Source organism: Anopheles maculipalpis, chromosome 3RL, assembly GCF_943734695.1.
Source record: "Anopheles maculipalpis chromosome 3RL, idAnoMacuDA_375_x, whole genome shotgun sequence".
NCBI lineage: Eukaryota > Metazoa > Arthropoda > Insecta > Diptera > Culicidae > Anopheles > Anopheles maculipalpis.
Window position 1 is genome coordinate 89,204,637 of NC_064872.1, and position 16,715 is coordinate 89,221,351.

The 16,715-nt window shown below is 45.9% G+C and overlaps 3 protein-coding genes and 1 non-coding gene across 4 annotated transcripts; 2 read left to right on the plus strand and 2 right to left on the minus strand.

Moving 5' to 3' along the window:
• Positions 1-1,702: 1,702 nt before the first annotated feature.
• Trnav-uac (transfer RNA valine (anticodon UAC)) lies at positions 1,703-1,775 on the minus strand. Its single transcript has one exon. It is a non-coding gene; the product is annotated as a tRNA-Val (tRNA).
• Positions 1,776-3,791: 2,016 nt separating this feature from the next.
• LOC126562578 (retinaldehyde-binding protein 1-like) lies at positions 3,792-4,869 on the minus strand. Its single transcript, XM_050219127.1, has 2 exons — positions 4,147-4,869; positions 3,792-4,067 (listed from the first exon to the last, which is right to left on the minus strand). The coding sequence occupies exons 1-2, from the start codon at positions 4,867-4,869 to the stop codon at positions 3,792-3,794; spliced, it is 999 nt and encodes a 332-aa protein (XP_050075084.1).
• A 2,336-nt stretch (positions 4,870-7,205) lies between these two features.
• LOC126562601 (alpha-tocopherol transfer protein-like) lies at positions 7,206-9,683 on the plus strand. Its single transcript, XM_050219149.1, has 2 exons — positions 7,206-8,002; positions 9,416-9,683. The coding sequence occupies exons 1-2, from the start codon at positions 7,286-7,288 to the stop codon at positions 9,677-9,679; spliced, it is 981 nt and encodes a 326-aa protein (XP_050075106.1). The 5' UTR covers positions 7,206-7,285; the 3' UTR covers positions 9,680-9,683.
• A 2,548-nt stretch (positions 9,684-12,231) lies between these two features.
• LOC126563660 (retinaldehyde-binding protein 1-like) lies at positions 12,232-13,321 on the plus strand. Its single transcript, XM_050220304.1, has 2 exons — positions 12,232-12,979; positions 13,064-13,321. The coding sequence occupies exons 1-2, from the start codon at positions 12,269-12,271 to the stop codon at positions 13,319-13,321; spliced, it is 969 nt and encodes a 322-aa protein (XP_050076261.1). The 5' UTR covers positions 12,232-12,268.
• Positions 13,322-16,715: the final 3,394 nt, after the last annotated feature.

The window sequence follows — 16,715 nt, forward strand, 5'->3', positions numbered from 1 at the left end:
TCTTGCGGCACTCCTTCTCCCCAAGTACAAAGAAAGTGCCACATTGCGCTCCCTCTCGATCTGAATTGGTTGCTGTTGGGTTGTCTTGATTGAATCGCGCAATTAGTGTCAAATTTTGAAACACACCATGCCCTTTTACGGACTGCCACGGGATGCAAGTGTCAACGCGCGTTCCACTCGGTTGGCATCTGCTCGATCTCGACCCCAAAAGGGCCCCGTCCCTAAATGCAATAATTGATCAGAACTAATTAAAACCAGTTCGCTGCTTGGAGAATTCTTACAGAGTTAGTACCGTGTCTGGCTTTTTTTTACGATCACATTCGTTTGTAGCCTCCTCTTATCCTAAACATCTTTTTTTTTTTTCCTAAGTGTGGATTCCAACACTCGATTGAATGGATCAGTTTTCATCACCATATTTAGAGCGCCGTCCATTTGGAGTGCCTTGTTCCTCCATTCCTCAGTTCGACTTTCCTTTAGATTCCTCTCCATTTTTTCCCCCCCGTCACAAGTGCGTTTGCGACGAGGGTGTTGAAACATTGATACGATCAAATTAAACGCTTGGCATAAACGCATCGCAATCGCGCACAACAAACATACGTTTAAAGTGGAGTAAAAGGGCTTCCCGGCCACACCAGAGACCAGCGAAGATTGTGATGAATTAATTGAATTAAGGGCGCACACGATTATGATGCGATTAATCGCGGCACGATATGTTAGTAAAGTGACAGAAAAGTGGATGAGTTCCCCCGCGCGTGGGATGTCACAATTTGATTGTGACTTTTTTTTAAAGAATTTTCTTCGCTCGTTTTTAATTAAATTTCTAACTCAATCGATCACTTGTTGTGTGTATGTGTGTGTGGATGATGCAGCAGCACGCCTCGAAGCGTTGCAACTGAGTGCACCCACTCCGGTTAATCGCTTAATCGGTAAAAGTAATTGGAACGAACGATATTAAACTCCCACTCCGGGCTGCGCACTCGGAAAAGGGAGTGAATGTGAAGCTGCATCGAACCCGTTAAGTCTATTTTACCCCATTTTCCATTTGTAAAACTCTTTGCCTTTTTTAATTTTTCGTTTCGCAACGCATTTGCAGCATAAATTAATTCCCAAATGTCTGTTTTCTCCTTGACACTCTTCTCTCCAACAGCTTTAAAGATGACTTTTTTGCCGATAAAAATATATCAACCGTTACTACTAACACACAAAACTACGGAAGTGTGCAAAAAAAAAACACGATCAACTGACAAATAAGAAAACACAAGTAAGGCCAAACCGAAGATGAAAGCAAAAACAGCGAACAATTAGATAAACAATGCGTCAAACCATAAATCATAAATCAACACAACACACACATGACGAATAGATCTCAAAATGGGATCTCTAACGGCGGTGCGCACCATCACCCCCCTTTGCAAGTGGGAAAATGTGTGTACCGTTCAAACAAATGCAACCACCTGCCGGTTTTTCCTCCTTAAATGATGCTTTTTATAGCATCTTTTGATTAGCATAGAATCGAACGAAAGAATATATGTGGGCGGAAGGTGAAATGTTTAACGCCAGCTTCTTATGTTGCTGGCAGATTGTTAGTTTTTGCTTAATTGTATTCCCATTTGTCATTGTTTGTCATGAGAGACCTTCTGTGCGAATGTAGGAAAAAAATGTAACATCACGGCAGTGAGATGTGATTATTAAAAAACTTCTTTGGTTCCATCCAGGATCGAACTGGAGACCTTCTGCGTGTAAAGCAGACGTGATAACCGCTACACTATGGAACCGCACTTGCAATCCCAGCGCTCTGTGCTTTACATAAACCCAAACATCTGCTCATGCGCATTTTATAACAATAACTTGCGCGTCGTGGGGTGGGGTTGGCCAGTTAGATTAGGGTGACTGTACACGTTTGCAACATCAAGTCGCGAGTCGTAGCATATGTTTCACACGTTTAATGCCTCAAAAAACAAGTCAAATTATGCACACAAGCATAATCTAAATAAAAACATATCCTTCCCTCAATCAACCTGTTTCAGAATAATTTTTGCTTTTCTCTTGAATAGAAGCTCGTGTTTCTGTGCCAAAAAAAAAATCCTCCCCGGTTACCAATTTCAATCTTATCGACATGATAAATGAATGGTTTCTCTTTCTCGCTTCCCCATTACCCTAATCGCGCGCAGCCATCCAAAACCATTGCATCAAGATCAAATCAACACCCTCCAAAACAAATCAAACATTTCAACAAATCGTGACACGAACTAATCATGGACACAGCGCGCGCGCAACCAGCCCTCAAAGAAACTTGATTATCACCCGCCCGAGAGAAGACATGAAAACCCGAGGCTCTTTTTAAAAATGGATTGGAAAAATGCATTCTATATATATGTTTGTCTGCTTACTAGCGCTGACCTTGTGTGTGCGAGCACGGACCGAGAAATCAAAACGCAATCCGGCAGAAAAGGGCCACCAAACAACAGCCAGTCGTGTGTGTGTGTGTGTGTGTGTGTGTGTGTGTGTGTGTGTGTGTGTGTGTGTGTGTGTGTGTGTGTGTGTGTGAGCATTGTTTCCGAGGTGGAAAATCTTTTCGGTTTTCTTATGAAGAAGAAGAAGCTTTTCTAAAAAGCGAGACAGGTTGGAAAATAAATTTAAAGGCAAACATAGCAACGATGATGCCACACCGAAAATTCAAACCTAAGTCGTTTGTAATCGTTGCGCCCGGTGTACCCCGGCGGTTAGGAGGTGGAGTTGCTTAAGTTAAGTCACCGAGTAGGCCCTCTGGTACGCAGCACGCTGCTGAACGTATGATTGATATCGAGAGACGGGGATGATACACGATGAAATATGTAGTTTTGCGCTGGCGCGGCGTTGGGTGGTAGTTTCGGTGGACTGAAGGTCACCCGTAAGTTGTTCGGTTGGGTTGAGAGATGGCGCTGAAGGAGATGGTGAAATGCGCTAGAGAGACAAGCCTGATCGTTACCGGTGCGTCAAAACGGTCTGTTATTGATGCGGATTTCATCAACAACCAGACAGCAGCGCAGTCAAGGTCTCGGTGTTTAGTTGCATATCGGAACAAGGTAGGATGACGTCCACGAACCGGTAATTCCTACCGCGTCCGTTTAGGTGAATGTTGCATTTCTTTACGACACGCTTACTGATGCATATCGATCGGTCGTGAGAGATCGAACACCGTAATTATCCAACGCTTTACTTCGCGACTTATCACAATGCATGCAATCAGTTCGCTGGACGTTTGTGTGAGCAAAATTCTCACCCCATACAATCAATCGTGGAATGCCGTTTATTGTGCACCTGCCGTGTGTCAATTAAAGAAAGTTTTACATACACCGCTTATCAAAGCTAAAGCTCACAACCTGTTCTCCCATGGTGCCGTGCATGGAAATTGAAACCGACAAAGTGTAGGTGCTTTCCCTATCACGTAAGAAATGGAACAATAAACGCTTCGTAATTGCTACCTTTTCTCCTCGCTTCCTTGTGAACGGCGACAGCAGAACTTAACTATCGATACAGATTCTGTACAGCAACAATCTCAAACAAGTACACATAAGTAAGTTCCCCCCTCGTGCCCAGAGGTACATCGCGATTGCAATTATCTAAGAGATCTCTCCTAAACTCTAACCACAAACGATCGTGTACGCCTCCGCCGTTACGCGTGCTCTGCCTAATTGACTTACTCTTTGGTAGTTGGGATTGTGCGTGTTCTGGTTTTCCGGAATGCCACACAACCGGAATTGGGCCAAAGGTTCCACCGCCCTCAGGCTAAATGTATGCCACAAAAACCATCAATCGACGGTCAACTTCCGGAAGCTACCAACCATGGACTCTTCACCCGGGAACTCGTTCCGCTGGTTGTTGCGTGCCGTACGGCCACCCGTACCTGGCGCCGGTATGGAAAGATCCATCAGGAACTGCTCCTCGAGCTTAAACCAACGCGTTTGTGCGTCGAACATGTCTCGAAAGTTCTCGACAGCCTGTTTGAAGCTTTGCTCGCCACCGTAGGTGGTGGGTAGGATCGATACATCGATCGCGCTGCGCAGTTCGTCTTGTGTACGATGGAACTGATGGGAGTTGAAGAGGAGAGAGTTGGTTAGAATTTTGGTAACATTCGACACACCCCACGGCGCCCACTGCTATCACCTTGAACCGATCCCGTATCTTAGGACTCAGCAACGGTAGCAGCAAGTCCAGCATTATCCAGGTAATTCGTGGCACCTGCACCATATGCACTTCCTTCACGAACATCGTCACCACCTCATTGATCGAGTCGGCCATCATCTTCACCTCACTCAGTCCCCAAGCGCCCACGTGCCCCATCGTCATGCCGGAACAGTCCACTATCCAAACCGTCCCGTGCACCTGTGTCCGCTCGTACTCCAGGCACGTATTTATCACCAACGCTCCCAGTCGCATCTGCAGCAAAGCCGTTGTGTCCTTCGGATCCATCGCACCAACGCGCACCAGGATCACCATGCGCCGTTTGCGATCGAGCCCAAGCGGTACGATCGCATCCAGATCGAGCATACGCTGCACATTTGGGTGGAATGTGTTGACCTCCTCGCCGTACAGTGTTCTCATGCGCATCAGAAACGCAAGGCCACCCTCTAACGTGGCGCACGCTTCGGCCACATTAAACTTCCGATAGCGAAGAAATCGCAAAAGAAACACCGGATCTGTGCGACATCGTACGATCTGTGGGTGTTTGGCGATAAATTCACGCAACTGGGCGATGGACGCGTCCCGGGTGTCTTCGTTTTCGTGCAGTTCCTCGGCAGCGTGCGCACGATCGCGATCATCGAGCGTCGAACGGTATGGCGCGTACTCTTGTGGACGTTTTTCCATTTCTTCGTCTTCGTAGTGCATGGTAAAGGAGGAAGTGACACCTTTTCTTTTTGCTTAACAATTTACACTCTCAAGTCAACAACGCAAAGGGAAGGGATAGCACTTTAGAAGTTCGCTGTCTCTCTGTATGTGCTGCTAGAACCGGTGCACGATCAAAACTGTTTCAAAACAGCGTCCAGACTCACCTTACCTTAGAGGGGTGCACGATTTACCCCCTTTTTCGAAGGTGGGAGGGGGTTACATTCGCTAATTGTCTAATGCTTGTGTCCAGGCTTCACACGCTCATTTGCAATTATATGATAATGATTCGTTTTGCACGCGTATCGCAATGAGCTCGCTCGAAACAGTACACAGTTGAGCTGGGAGATAGAGAGAGCTCCAAGAGGTTGCTCTAGAATAGGGTCGAGAAGACATTCATCAGCATATACTACCGGGGTCAGTAATAGTAGCTTTCCAGTGCGACAAAGACAGTGACGTGACGTCGTGATATAAGGAAATTGCGTGACCGTTCCCTCGATGTTGGCACACACATCCGTCAATACCACTTTCCCATCAAATGTGTCGGTTAGTGTGATAGTGTAAGATCGATCGATCGATCGAGCAACGCCGAAAAGCCACCTTTAAACCTAACGATCCAAGAAACGATCCTACATCTCGCAACAGGCTTTTATAGGATTTGTTATTGTGCTGTGACGAACGTTTAAAAAAAAAGTAATTAAAAGACACACACACTCACGTTTACATGAGGGCGCGCTGTTGCGAGAAGATCGTATCCCAAGCAAAACAGAAGCCTCCGATTGCACACAAAAGGGGGCGATGACGATGGCAGAAAAGCGCCCTATTTGCCGTTTCGATTTCGCAGTCAAGAAATTGAAGTTACGCAATGTGAGGGTTCGTCGCGTGTGGCTTTGCGTGCGGTGTCGGGTCTCATTATTATGGAGGGTGGTCCAAACCTACCGGAGGCTTGTTAAAAACTCGCTCTTATCCTGTGACGAGGCGAAGCATAAAGTACGAGGCGCTGGAAAACGAAAAAGCGCAGGAGCGCAAAGGAGGATTGACCATGACCTATTCTGTGGATGGTAAGTAAGGGTGAGCTGTCCTTCACACACTTACGTCCCACGATGATGGACCTGGGGAACCTTTGTAAGTTATCTACAATTTGCCTCTTTAACTTTACCATCAGCAACAAGTATCCATATCGTGGTTGTCGCCGCCATCTGTTTACTGTTGGTTGATCCATTAACCAGTCAAGTTTGGGACAACAGTCAAGAGAACCTTCAGCTGTTCCTAAAACAAAGCAAATGTTTGTCAACACAGGACAAACATTTCCGACAGGAGATTACACTTGCCTTTCGGGTTTTTACTTTTTGTGTCAACACCGTTTTGATCAACTCTCCACCGGAACACTCTTTGGTACACCGGTTTACCTTAAACTGGGCGGGATACCAAGAGAGGACCTTGAATTTCGTATCCTTTTGAAACCAGATTATGAATTGCCATGATGCCGTTCCTTCCCCTGGCGAGTCGATAGCAGGCAGGCAGGAGCACGGAACAAATGCAAAGGTTAAACGGTCCAGTTTCTAGACAAAAAAATGGGTGAACTTGTGTTTGCGAAAACGGCATCTCACACATATAAACGCCGGCGCGAATCTGGCACTATCGGTCGCTATCTGCGTCGTGTGCCCAATATTAGAATCGGAGGCTGTTGCACAAAGAGAGAGAGAGAGGGACAGGAATGGAGACACCATAACATCGATTGACGACATACACACGATTTTATAGTTTTGCATTTCGGCACAAGGCTACGCCGAATGGTTAGCCAAACTGGGCGGACGCGAACGCGCTTGACTGGCCTGGTCAGCTGACGTAGATTAAAGTTTACCATACGGCAAGATACACGGTCCATCGTTAGCTGCCTAATTTTCGCCACCCTGGCTGCGATCTGACTAATACCAACCGCCCAAAACAACAGCCGCTCCACCAATCAATTCAAACCTCCCCTCGGGGGGTTCCACTGATGAACGCATTCCCCAATAGTTCCCGAACGAGACGAACGCTTCATCCGGCATCGCTCCAAAAAAAAAACCGTCTCTCCACGTGATCCACACACACACACAGGTGGAAAGAGGAGAAAAGAAGCTTGCAACAGTCCAACGTGTGCCGTCCCGCGAACCAAAAACAGACGCGGAGAAAGAAAAAAAGACACAACAGGGGCTGTTCAGTGATGAACAACCCCGGTGGCGGTGGAACTACCTGGTGCCCGGGTGGAAAGGGAAAGTGCGTTCTGCCGAAACATGCCCGTGCGGTGGAGGAGAGTGGCCTACACAAGCTACAGCCCACAGAAGCTTTCGCAGACCGATCGCGTCGTTCGGCGGTGTCAGTTTGTGTTTGGTGGTGATCGCGAACAGGAGTCCAAAACCCCCTAAACCCCGCAACAATGACGGTCACGTACGGTGTCGAGAAGTGTCCGGACACGTTCGACGAGTATCGGTGCAATCTGCCGGAGCAGTACCGGAAGCTGGCGGCTGAGCAGCTCCGCGAGGATGATCTGATCCGGAAGCAGGCGATCGACCAGATGCGCCAGTGGATTGCGAAACACCCGTACATCCGGCGGTGCCGTACGGATTCGGTGTTTTTGCTACGCTTTCTGCGCCAGCGCAAGTTCTCCATCCCGAAGGCGTGCGAAATGTTGGAGCGCTATCTAGCCCTGCGCCAAACGTTCCCGCACTGGTTCCAGGGTCTGGATCCGTACGACAAGACGATGCAGACGCTCGGCGAGGAGGAGGTGTTCCATGTGCTGGGGTTCGATGCGAAGGGCCAGATCGTGATACTGATCAAGTCGCGCAATTTCCGCGTGGACAAGTACGATCTGGTCGATCTGATACGGTTTCTGCACATGAACATGGAGATCCTGTCGTGCGATGAGCTGGTGCAGGTGGCGGGCGTCGTACTGGTGGTCGACTGCTACGAAGCGTCCATGGCCCACTTCACGCTGTTCCGGCTGAGCGAGATGCGCAACATAGGACCGTACATCAATCACCTGCTACCGATCCGTTGCCGGGAAATTCACGTTATCCGGCTGCCGAAGGTGGCCGCCTCGATCGTCGACCTGCTGTTCACCTACGTCAGTCCGAAGCTGAAGCATCGATTCTTTGTGAGTAATACCGGTGATGGTGTGTTTACTTTTTGGTGGGCAGAAGAAACCTTGGGAAGAGGTCAATTCACACCTTCTCCGAATATGGTTCGACGCTTGGTGGTGACTTGGATTGTTTTGTGAAATGGACATAAAATGTGAGAAGAAAAGCCTCTTAGATGGGACACAAAACATTTGTAGGCCACTGTTTGGCGCAATCGGGCCGTCGTCGCTTACGCAACGTTGAACGTTGGATGGCAAAACTACACCAAAGGTCTTGGAGTGAATTGTGTATCTCACTGTAAGTTCTCACCGGTCCACAACCAAGAAGCAAGCTAACGTCCGGCCCTACTATAAATGTGTTGCATCGTGATGCTTTGTTCCCTGTGCTCTATGACTTTCCACATCTTCAATCGAGCAGATCCGATACCGAATCTTGCTTGCGTGTGTGTAGAAATCCCAATGAAACCAATTTTTTGTGCAAAACTATCTCCAAACTGTGTCTGTGAATGGAAAAAGGACAGCGAAACGAAGACATCTGGGAGCCATCGCCGCGATCGTGCGCGATTGTTGCCAAATTCGAATGACTAAACCAACGCCACTGCTAATATACATAATGTTATGCACAGCTAATCTTAAAATTCAACGGTATTTCGAGGTACGGTGCCAACATCAGACAGTAAATGACAGGGTGTGTGTTTGAAGGTGAACTAAGGATAGCTTTAGCCTAGGGTAACGGTTGTGTGAGCTCGACCGTATGATTACAGCTCTTCGGTAATGAATTATTAAGCACTGGGCACTGTTGAACCGTTACCGGTGACAACATTAATTGGCTGATTACTCCCAAACGTCTCAGCGTCATCTAACGTGGGTTTGATAAAGTGATTAAGTCACTACGACGATCAGTAGACGAACGAACACTTATGGTCACCTTGAAAATGCAAATTTTGAAACCCATTTTTTCTCAAGGTGTTTGACAAGCTCGATTGAAAGCGATCGCCGATTCTGAGCGCGTGGTCTGTGTGTGCTTGTGAGCTATAGAAAATGATTGGGACGATTAAAGTCACATATCTTCTAGCATGAGCGTATGGCCATACAGAGGTGATTGGATGGGCCGGTTTCGATCGTAAAAGTTATCATGCTGTTGCTAAAAAGACGCAAACTTAGAGTCCTCAGGCGATCTTGAGGCGATCTCGGACAGGTTTACGATCACCAAAGAACTCATTCACTCGTAATACTAGTTTTTTTTCCACAAATATAGCTCTTTAGATCATTCAACTCACTCTGCTTTTTACTATATATCGACAAACTTTTCCCATCTGAATGAGACTTTTCATTGACTGTGACAAAAATAGTCTCTATCTTCTCGGGTTCAACGAGTGACGCATTCGAATGAACTTCTTTTTTTTTTCTTCTCCCTTGTTACCATCACAGTTCCACAAGACGATCAACGAAGCGGTGAGCTACCTGGGCAAGACGCTACTACCGACCGAGTACACCGAGGAAATCGAAGAACCAAAAGCCCTCACACACGTCTACAGCAAGCGCATCCGCGAAAGCCGCGAAGAGTTACAGCTGCTGGATCAGATGGAGATCGATGTGGCGAAGTTTTCGTCCGTCTGGAGCAAGACCGGATGTGCACCGGGCGGTATCGATGCAGGGATGGTGGGCAGCTTCCGCAAGCTGGACATCGATTGATGGCTGACAGGTGCTGTCAGCGCTTACGTGGTCGTGGCTTGTGTTCAGAGCGTTAGCTATAAGTTTTCAGTTCTCCCTGGGTATGCCGCACCATCACAAACACTCGAGAACTATCTCTCTGTCAGCTTTCTATCGTTTTTTTTTTTATTCGTAGGATGGTATTATATCACTAGAATTAGGGTCATAAGGCACGTAGGGTTGTATTGAAGTATTATTTTTAGTTTATTAAATATTTCCAACCAACGCGTTTGCCACCGTGTTCGTTCCGTGTTCGCTTATGTTTTTTTTTCTTCTGTGCCCACGGGAGTTAAATGCATCAGCGAACACAGGACACGACGTAATGGGCAACGGGAGAAGTGATCACGAATGTAAGGATTACAAATAAAACATTTCAAACACTATAAAAATGCATCGACAGCTGCTATCCAATCAATCATACGCACGGAACACGATCGAGTCGCGACTACTATGAGTTAACCATTTCTAAATAGCGCCTAGGGTACACGATCACTGTTTATGATCGATTTCTCCCAACGAAAGCCCGTCACGAAAGTCCCCGATGGTGATTGTCCCCACGGCAACAACTTTGATGTTTGCTGTCTATTGTCGTCTGCTGAGTCGCTGGTTGCAGTGAGGAATGTGCCGTGGCCGCAGATAGCATCGGTCGTTGGCCGTTGTCTCCGGTGCAACGCAAGCGGGCTGCCTGTTTTTGATAAATGGCATACATTTGTATCGATTGTATTTCTCTTTATTTTATGCCTTTTTGAAAACGAAACAAGCGAGGCTGGAATTGGGATTGCGTGATTGGGGGGTGTTTTGTTTGTTGGCAAACGTCTAACCGCCAATTTTTTTTTACGCATACACAACGACCAACATTGAGGACGTGTAAAGTACCAGGAATGGGTAATCGTTCGGGCTGGATCGAGTGCCAGGAGGGTTTCGCTATTAGAGGCACATTCGGACTGTGTTTTTGGAGCTGGTGGATTTTATTTTGAAACCATTTGAATGTACGATTAACATGAGAAAAAGGGCTTAGGGAACGTATTAGATAATGCGATTGTATTCATGGCGCATGATGTAAATATCCAATTCATTTTAATCATTCATTAAGGGGTTTGTTCTCTGAATGATCGACTTCCCTAAATAATGAAAAAATAAGCGGACGGTCGGATATCCGATCGGGCGGATTTATGCTCTAGGAAATACACAAATATTAATAACGGCTTTACAGCTTCCGGGGCCACTGACTCAATCGATTCAAGGCTGATCAAAGTGTCAAAACTGTTTCCTAATTGCAGTTGATAACAATGAAAAACATCCAGAGTGAAACGAGAGGCGAATGTAGTCTCTAAGACTCAAAGCCTCTATAAATAAACGAAAATTTTTTTTTTATTTATTTATATTTCATTATTACGGTCCAGTGCCGTATTGTCACGAAAAAAAAATCCAGAGTGAAAAAATGTCAATAAAATTGAAACATGTCGCGAGAATTGCATACCTTCCGGCGACAAAAACTAATGACAAGCGCCTAAAGGTATGCAATCTATTAATGCGATAGTTTCGGTTAAAATATTCTATGTGATCTTGCCATTTAATTTTGTCTATTTCAAGACAATTCACAGAAAATCGTTTAAATTAGAAAACAGATATGCTTCGTGCAAACACAAATACTATTTACCCTTACCGGGCTTCCATAGGTGAAATGGAAAGTGTTTCGAATTACGCATTTAAGTGTCTTTCATGACGTACAGAGAGTAGCATCTTCCAGTTAATTGTCGTAGTTTATCAGACAAAATCACAATCGCCAAACATCTTCCGGAGCGCACCGACTGTAATTGATTTACCCTTCAGTACGCACGTTCATTCCCTTCGATCTGATATGTCTCCACGGCTCGGTAGCAGTCGTAACAATCGAGTAACGCACACATGCACACACAAACACCCGATGATAAACCTCACATGCTCCGATAGGAACGTATGCAGTGTGTCTGAGTCTGGCCCGTACAGTAATCATTCACAATGATGCGCGATCTGTACATCCGAACACACGCGCCATCTCTTGCTGTGCTCTCACGAAAAGTAAACAAATAAACCATAAACGTACAGTGGGGGTAGTGATACGGCTCCCTGCGTCACCCAACCCTTTTGCCCAACCCGATACACTCGTCATTGACAGCAGAGCTGTAGCTGGAAAGGTTGAAATATGCTGCTGCCGTTTTGACGGTGATCGGCGAGAGTCTGTGTGTTCCGGCTGTTTTAGTCAGGCAGTCAATTAAATGTATCTCCACACAGACTCGGAATTGTGTTGTGCTAGTAGAAGGCGAGAGGATCACTGTTCAAAAATCCGCTAGATCATCTCACCCAGTCAGTCACTCAGTCAGTCAGTCAGTCAGTCAGTCATGCGGGAACGGTACGAAAACTGCCAAACCGAAAAAAGTAACAGATAAAAAATAAAGCTCCGTAATCGTCCGCGAATGATGTGCCGTTGGAGGTGGGAGTTTGTGTGTTATTAAACGGCAACAGCTAACCCCTAGTCGGCACCCATGTGTACAGTGTGAGTTCAGTTTACTAACGAACGCGGTTTCGAGAATGGCACGCGCTCAAACGTTCTTCCCGTTCGTGGGTCAATCCGGTGACGATTTATCCGTCCGGCTGGAGGAGCTAGCGGCCACGGAACTGCGTGAAGATGACAAGCTGAGGGAACAATCGCTGAAGGCAATGCGCGAGTGGATCCGGCAAAATGGACGACTTCGGCGGTGCCGTACGGATGATCGGTTTCTGTTGCGGTTTTTGCGTGTGAAGAAGTTTTCTGTGCCCAAGGCTTGTGAAATGCTGGAACGCTATCTAACGATGCGTCAGACGTATCCAAAGTGGTTCGCGAAGCTTGATCCCGAGGATCCGGACATGGTGGCGGTGCTAGATGCTTGCTGTATGCTACCGATCGGACGTGATCCCGCGAGTGGAAGAATTGTGATCTTCGGTGTGGTTCGGAACTTTGACGCACAGCGATACAACTCCGACGCTATGATCCGTTTGAATATGCTGGTGGCTGAATCGCTGCTGGACGAGGAACCGAACCAGATTGCCGGTTTTACGCACATATTCGACAATGGGGGCATGTCGATGGCACACGTCACTTGCTGGACGTTGGACAACCTTGCCGGATACCTGCGAAGCGTCATCAACTGTATACCGGTGCGACTGAAAGAGAACCACTTCATCAGTGTTCCTACGTTTGCAGCTCAGATTAGCAAATACTGCCTATCGTTTGCCAGCGAGAAGCTCCGTTCCCGAATCCACGTAATTACTACGTTTAAACACACGCCAATTCAATAATGACAGTTCGTAATGAGTTCCTTCCTTTCTTTCTTTCCGGTGATCCAGTGTCACAGCACGGTGGACGAGCTGCGTGCGAAGGTGTCTCTCGAGCTGTTGCCACTAGAGTACGGTGGGAAGGGTCCGTCTCTTAAGGTTCTTAACGAACAGTTCCGAGAGTTTCTTCGTTTGAAGCGATCGACTCTGCTCGAGCTGGACGATATGGAGATCGATATGAAAGATCCTCGGGAAGCGGCAGTACACGAAGACGGTGAAGTTGTTGCGGATGGAGCTGTGGGCAGCTTCCGAAAGCTCTCGATCGATTAGCTATCGGGACGCCCTGCTCAACCGATTCACATTCATTTCCTCCACAAACCACTCAAACTGGATATGCGTTTCTTGGTGATAAGCGAACCAACAACACACGTTGGTCCCTGCACTACTACTTCATTGCAAGAAAAAAATATCTTATCTCCGCAAAAGACTACGATGCGGTTGATTGTGTCGAACATTAGCACCGGGCACAAAGGCAAACATTCATCTCCAAACGCAAAAACCGTGAAGGAGATTCGTACTGCGTTGCATTTGATTTTGCCGCTAACAGGGAAGGATTTCTGTGCGAGCTAGTTGAAATTCTTGTTTAGTCACGCTATTGCGAATGACGTAGCAGCATTTTGAGCAATAAACAAATGCCAAATGACAGATCAAAATGGATCGCAAAATCTCATTAAACCTGTTAAAAGCCACATCGATCATATGGTTCGATATTGCCTCGAACCCGACATTGAATGCTGGAAAACTAGTTCTGGGCTGGGATTGTTTTTGGCGCTTCGCATGGTAGAGGGAGCGTGATTCTGGTTTTGTTGTGAATATGACGTCAAACGGGTTTAGAAAGGAGAGAGAGAGAAGGAGGGGCACGTTAGAGTATTATTACCCAGTATTATGTGTAAGCTGTGTAGGGTTGTATGGGCTTTTAGGGGGTTAAATAAATACTGCACACTATGTTAATAGCACTTTTTCATTTAAATATTCGAAACTATTTTCCTAAACACATTTTAATTACCCAAATTTGACTTTCTATCTGGTCGCTTGAATATGTACATCCGGAATGCTTTACTACTTCGTAGTGCTTGCAGAGAGCTTTTTTCGTAGTGAGTAGAAGCTTAAAGCTTCTTTTTGAATTTTGCGCCAAATTAAAGCTCATTGAGCGTGCGCCGAGGGGTCCATCAACGCAGTTTGCAGTAAACTTTACTACAAGACAACTATGTGGAAATTAATAAACATTTTAATTTTCTAATTATAAAGAAGGCGAATTATGATTGACTAAATGTAGAGTAAAATATGCTTTTGAATTATTTTTTTACAATAATTTGTTTAATCATCGATAGATTCATCATAAGAGGCGAATGCAGTCTCTAAAACTCAAAGCCTATATAAATAAACGAAGAAGATAGATTCGTCAAGTATGTGACGTACTCAAAAAATTTTTACGAAAGTGTAAGACCTACAAAAGACTTCAAAAATACATGGGTCTCTAAGTCTGATATAACTTAAAATCAGGAATGCACGGAAAAAATCAAAGTTTCTCAGCAATTATCTAGGATCTTTGAACCAAGGGTAAAAAGGAGTGAATATTAATTCCTCACACTGAATTTCTTGCCGAATTTAATGACTCTTCGATTCGAGCACTTTAGCTAGCTAGGTAGTAGTTTGTGGCTATTTAAAGTTGTAGAAATATAAATTGCCTGAATTACCCGAACCGCATCAGATTCTCGGCACTTGATGAAGTTGCTTCTGCAGCCTTTTGGACACGATACATGCAACAAAATATTGCCCCAACTTTGCATCTTAATTACACTTTTATTCTTTCTGCATTGTTTTGCCGTACCGATGGCAATCCGGTAGGGAAATCGTTGCTCATCAGGTTATCCTAGGTTAAGGTCGTGGGTGCACCACCCCACCCGTACTTGCTTAAGAACCCGTAACAACGCCATCGGCACATGAATATTGCACCTCTTCTTCGCACGGTCGTCCAACATTTGCTCACTCAATCAAGCATAGCAACACAACACACCTTCCGACACACCCAAGCTCATCGAGACAAAGGTTTCATCTCGTTTGTCCACCGGACCACATCGTCCTACCCCGGGCGACGGCGTTCGGTCCGAAGCAAACCCCGTGTGCAATGACAGCTGCTGCAGTTCAATTGAGCGGTTGGGCAAGCAAGCAAGCAATGTGGTACCCCCCACAAAAAAAACCCCAAAAATCCAAAAGAGCATCAATCGTTGGCAGCATTATTACGCCATGGGTTAGTTGTTTTTTGAATACTTTTTGATTTTTTTCCTTCAGAGGGATGCCCTCACTGGACCGGCTGTAATGAAGCACGGGCAGTGAAAGTACAGCCAAAAGTCTCCTGCGCCAAAAATCACCCCACACGAAAGGGAGAGAGCAGCGCGCAGCAATTGAATAATTGAACCTTGGCGGACGGATTGGGACGCATTTGCGGACCGACCGTGTGTGCCGGCGATGATGAAGCCGATCGTAAGTCATTCAGTGTGTGTTATTTTACCGTCCATTTGTAATCGTTCAGATCATGATGATGCATGTGGGACCGCCGCTCAGTACTACTAATACGAATAAATTGCACTTTACGATTACTCAATGCTACCATCCGTCGAAAAAGGGAACCCCGAGGTGGGAAGCATTGCGTAAAAAGAGGAGGGTGAGGATCACACGACCGAAAGGAGTTGAAGTGTATATCCCGCGGCATAATTTATGAAAAGATTTTGTGTGCGCTTAAGATGCTGACGCACCCGGTCATTGTAGTGAACTTCGTACGCGCGTATTGGGTGTCTGGGTTCAATAGTGTGCGAGCGAGCGAGTACACGCGTGCATGCTTATTAAAAATTTGAATGGTATTATTATTATTATTTGGCAAGACGGTTGAGAAGGCAAACTCAAATCAACATTGCGCGCGCGTTGCTGCTGCTGCTGCTCACAACAGTTTTAGGTCAGTTTATGAAACTCAGCAGAGCCTATGCAGAAAATGTGGATGTGGAAAATGGGATTATTTTTCTATTCGTGACTGGTAAAGACTTAGTAAAGACTTTTGCAACGATTGTTGAAAGCTTGATTAAGATAACACCTAAGCAAACACCTTACCAGCTGGGCTAAAACGATCGCTGCACACAGATGACTCAAATGAGGCAGGGTTCAATCAGTAATTGATGCTTTTAAGTGTTCATAAACCTCGTGCATATGAATAAATGTTTAATAGTGTTCCCCACCCAATGTAGTCTTACTGCAAAATTTCTCAGTAAAATTTCCATTCTTACACACGACTAACGTCATTGGGCTTGGATCGTTATTGCATCGGATCATTGATTATCCATCCATCATTTGTTGCAAGTTTCAAACAGCGTAAGCTGTGGGAGCTCTTGCTCTCTCTCTCTCTCTCTCTTTTCATAGAGTTCCTATTTCAAGAATGTTAGAATGTACACTTATTAGATTAACCAATTGTCACCTCTGGGAGTTTTTCCTTTCGGACCATGCGTCCCCATTTGACAAACGCACACGATCTCCATTGACCAATGTCCCAGCGCTCTCCCTTTCTCTCTCTCTCTCTCTCTCTCTCTCTCTCTCTCTCTTTCCCTCTCCGTTACCATTTCCATCCATCCAAAATACTCGCCTGCTCGAAACCCGAATCTTTAATTATTAAACC

What these genes read in the sequence shown, in the direction of transcription:
- LOC126562578 (XM_050219127.1), bottom strand. Translation starts at nt 4,869, where the DNA reads ATGCACTACGAAGACGAAGAAATGGAAAAACGTCCACAAGAGTACGCG. An exon ending in AGATACGGGATCGGTTCAAG is followed by an intron (nt 4,068 to 4,146) that starts GTGATAGCAGTG and finishes AACTCCCATCAG; the next exon opens with TTCCATCGTACACAAGACGA.
- LOC126562601 (XM_050219149.1), top strand. Translation starts at nt 7,286, where the DNA reads ATGACGGTCACGTACGGTGTCGAGAAGTGTCCGGACACGTTCGACGAG. An exon ending in AGCTGAAGCATCGATTCTTT is followed by an intron (nt 8,003 to 9,415) that starts GTGAGTAATACC and finishes TTACCATCACAG; the next exon opens with TTCCACAAGACGATCAACGA.
- LOC126563660 (XM_050220304.1), top strand. Translation starts at nt 12,269, where the DNA reads ATGGCACGCGCTCAAACGTTCTTCCCGTTCGTGGGTCAATCCGGTGAC. An exon ending in AGCTCCGTTCCCGAATCCAC is followed by an intron (nt 12,980 to 13,063) that starts GTAATTACTACG and finishes CCGGTGATCCAG; the next exon opens with TGTCACAGCACGGTGGACGA.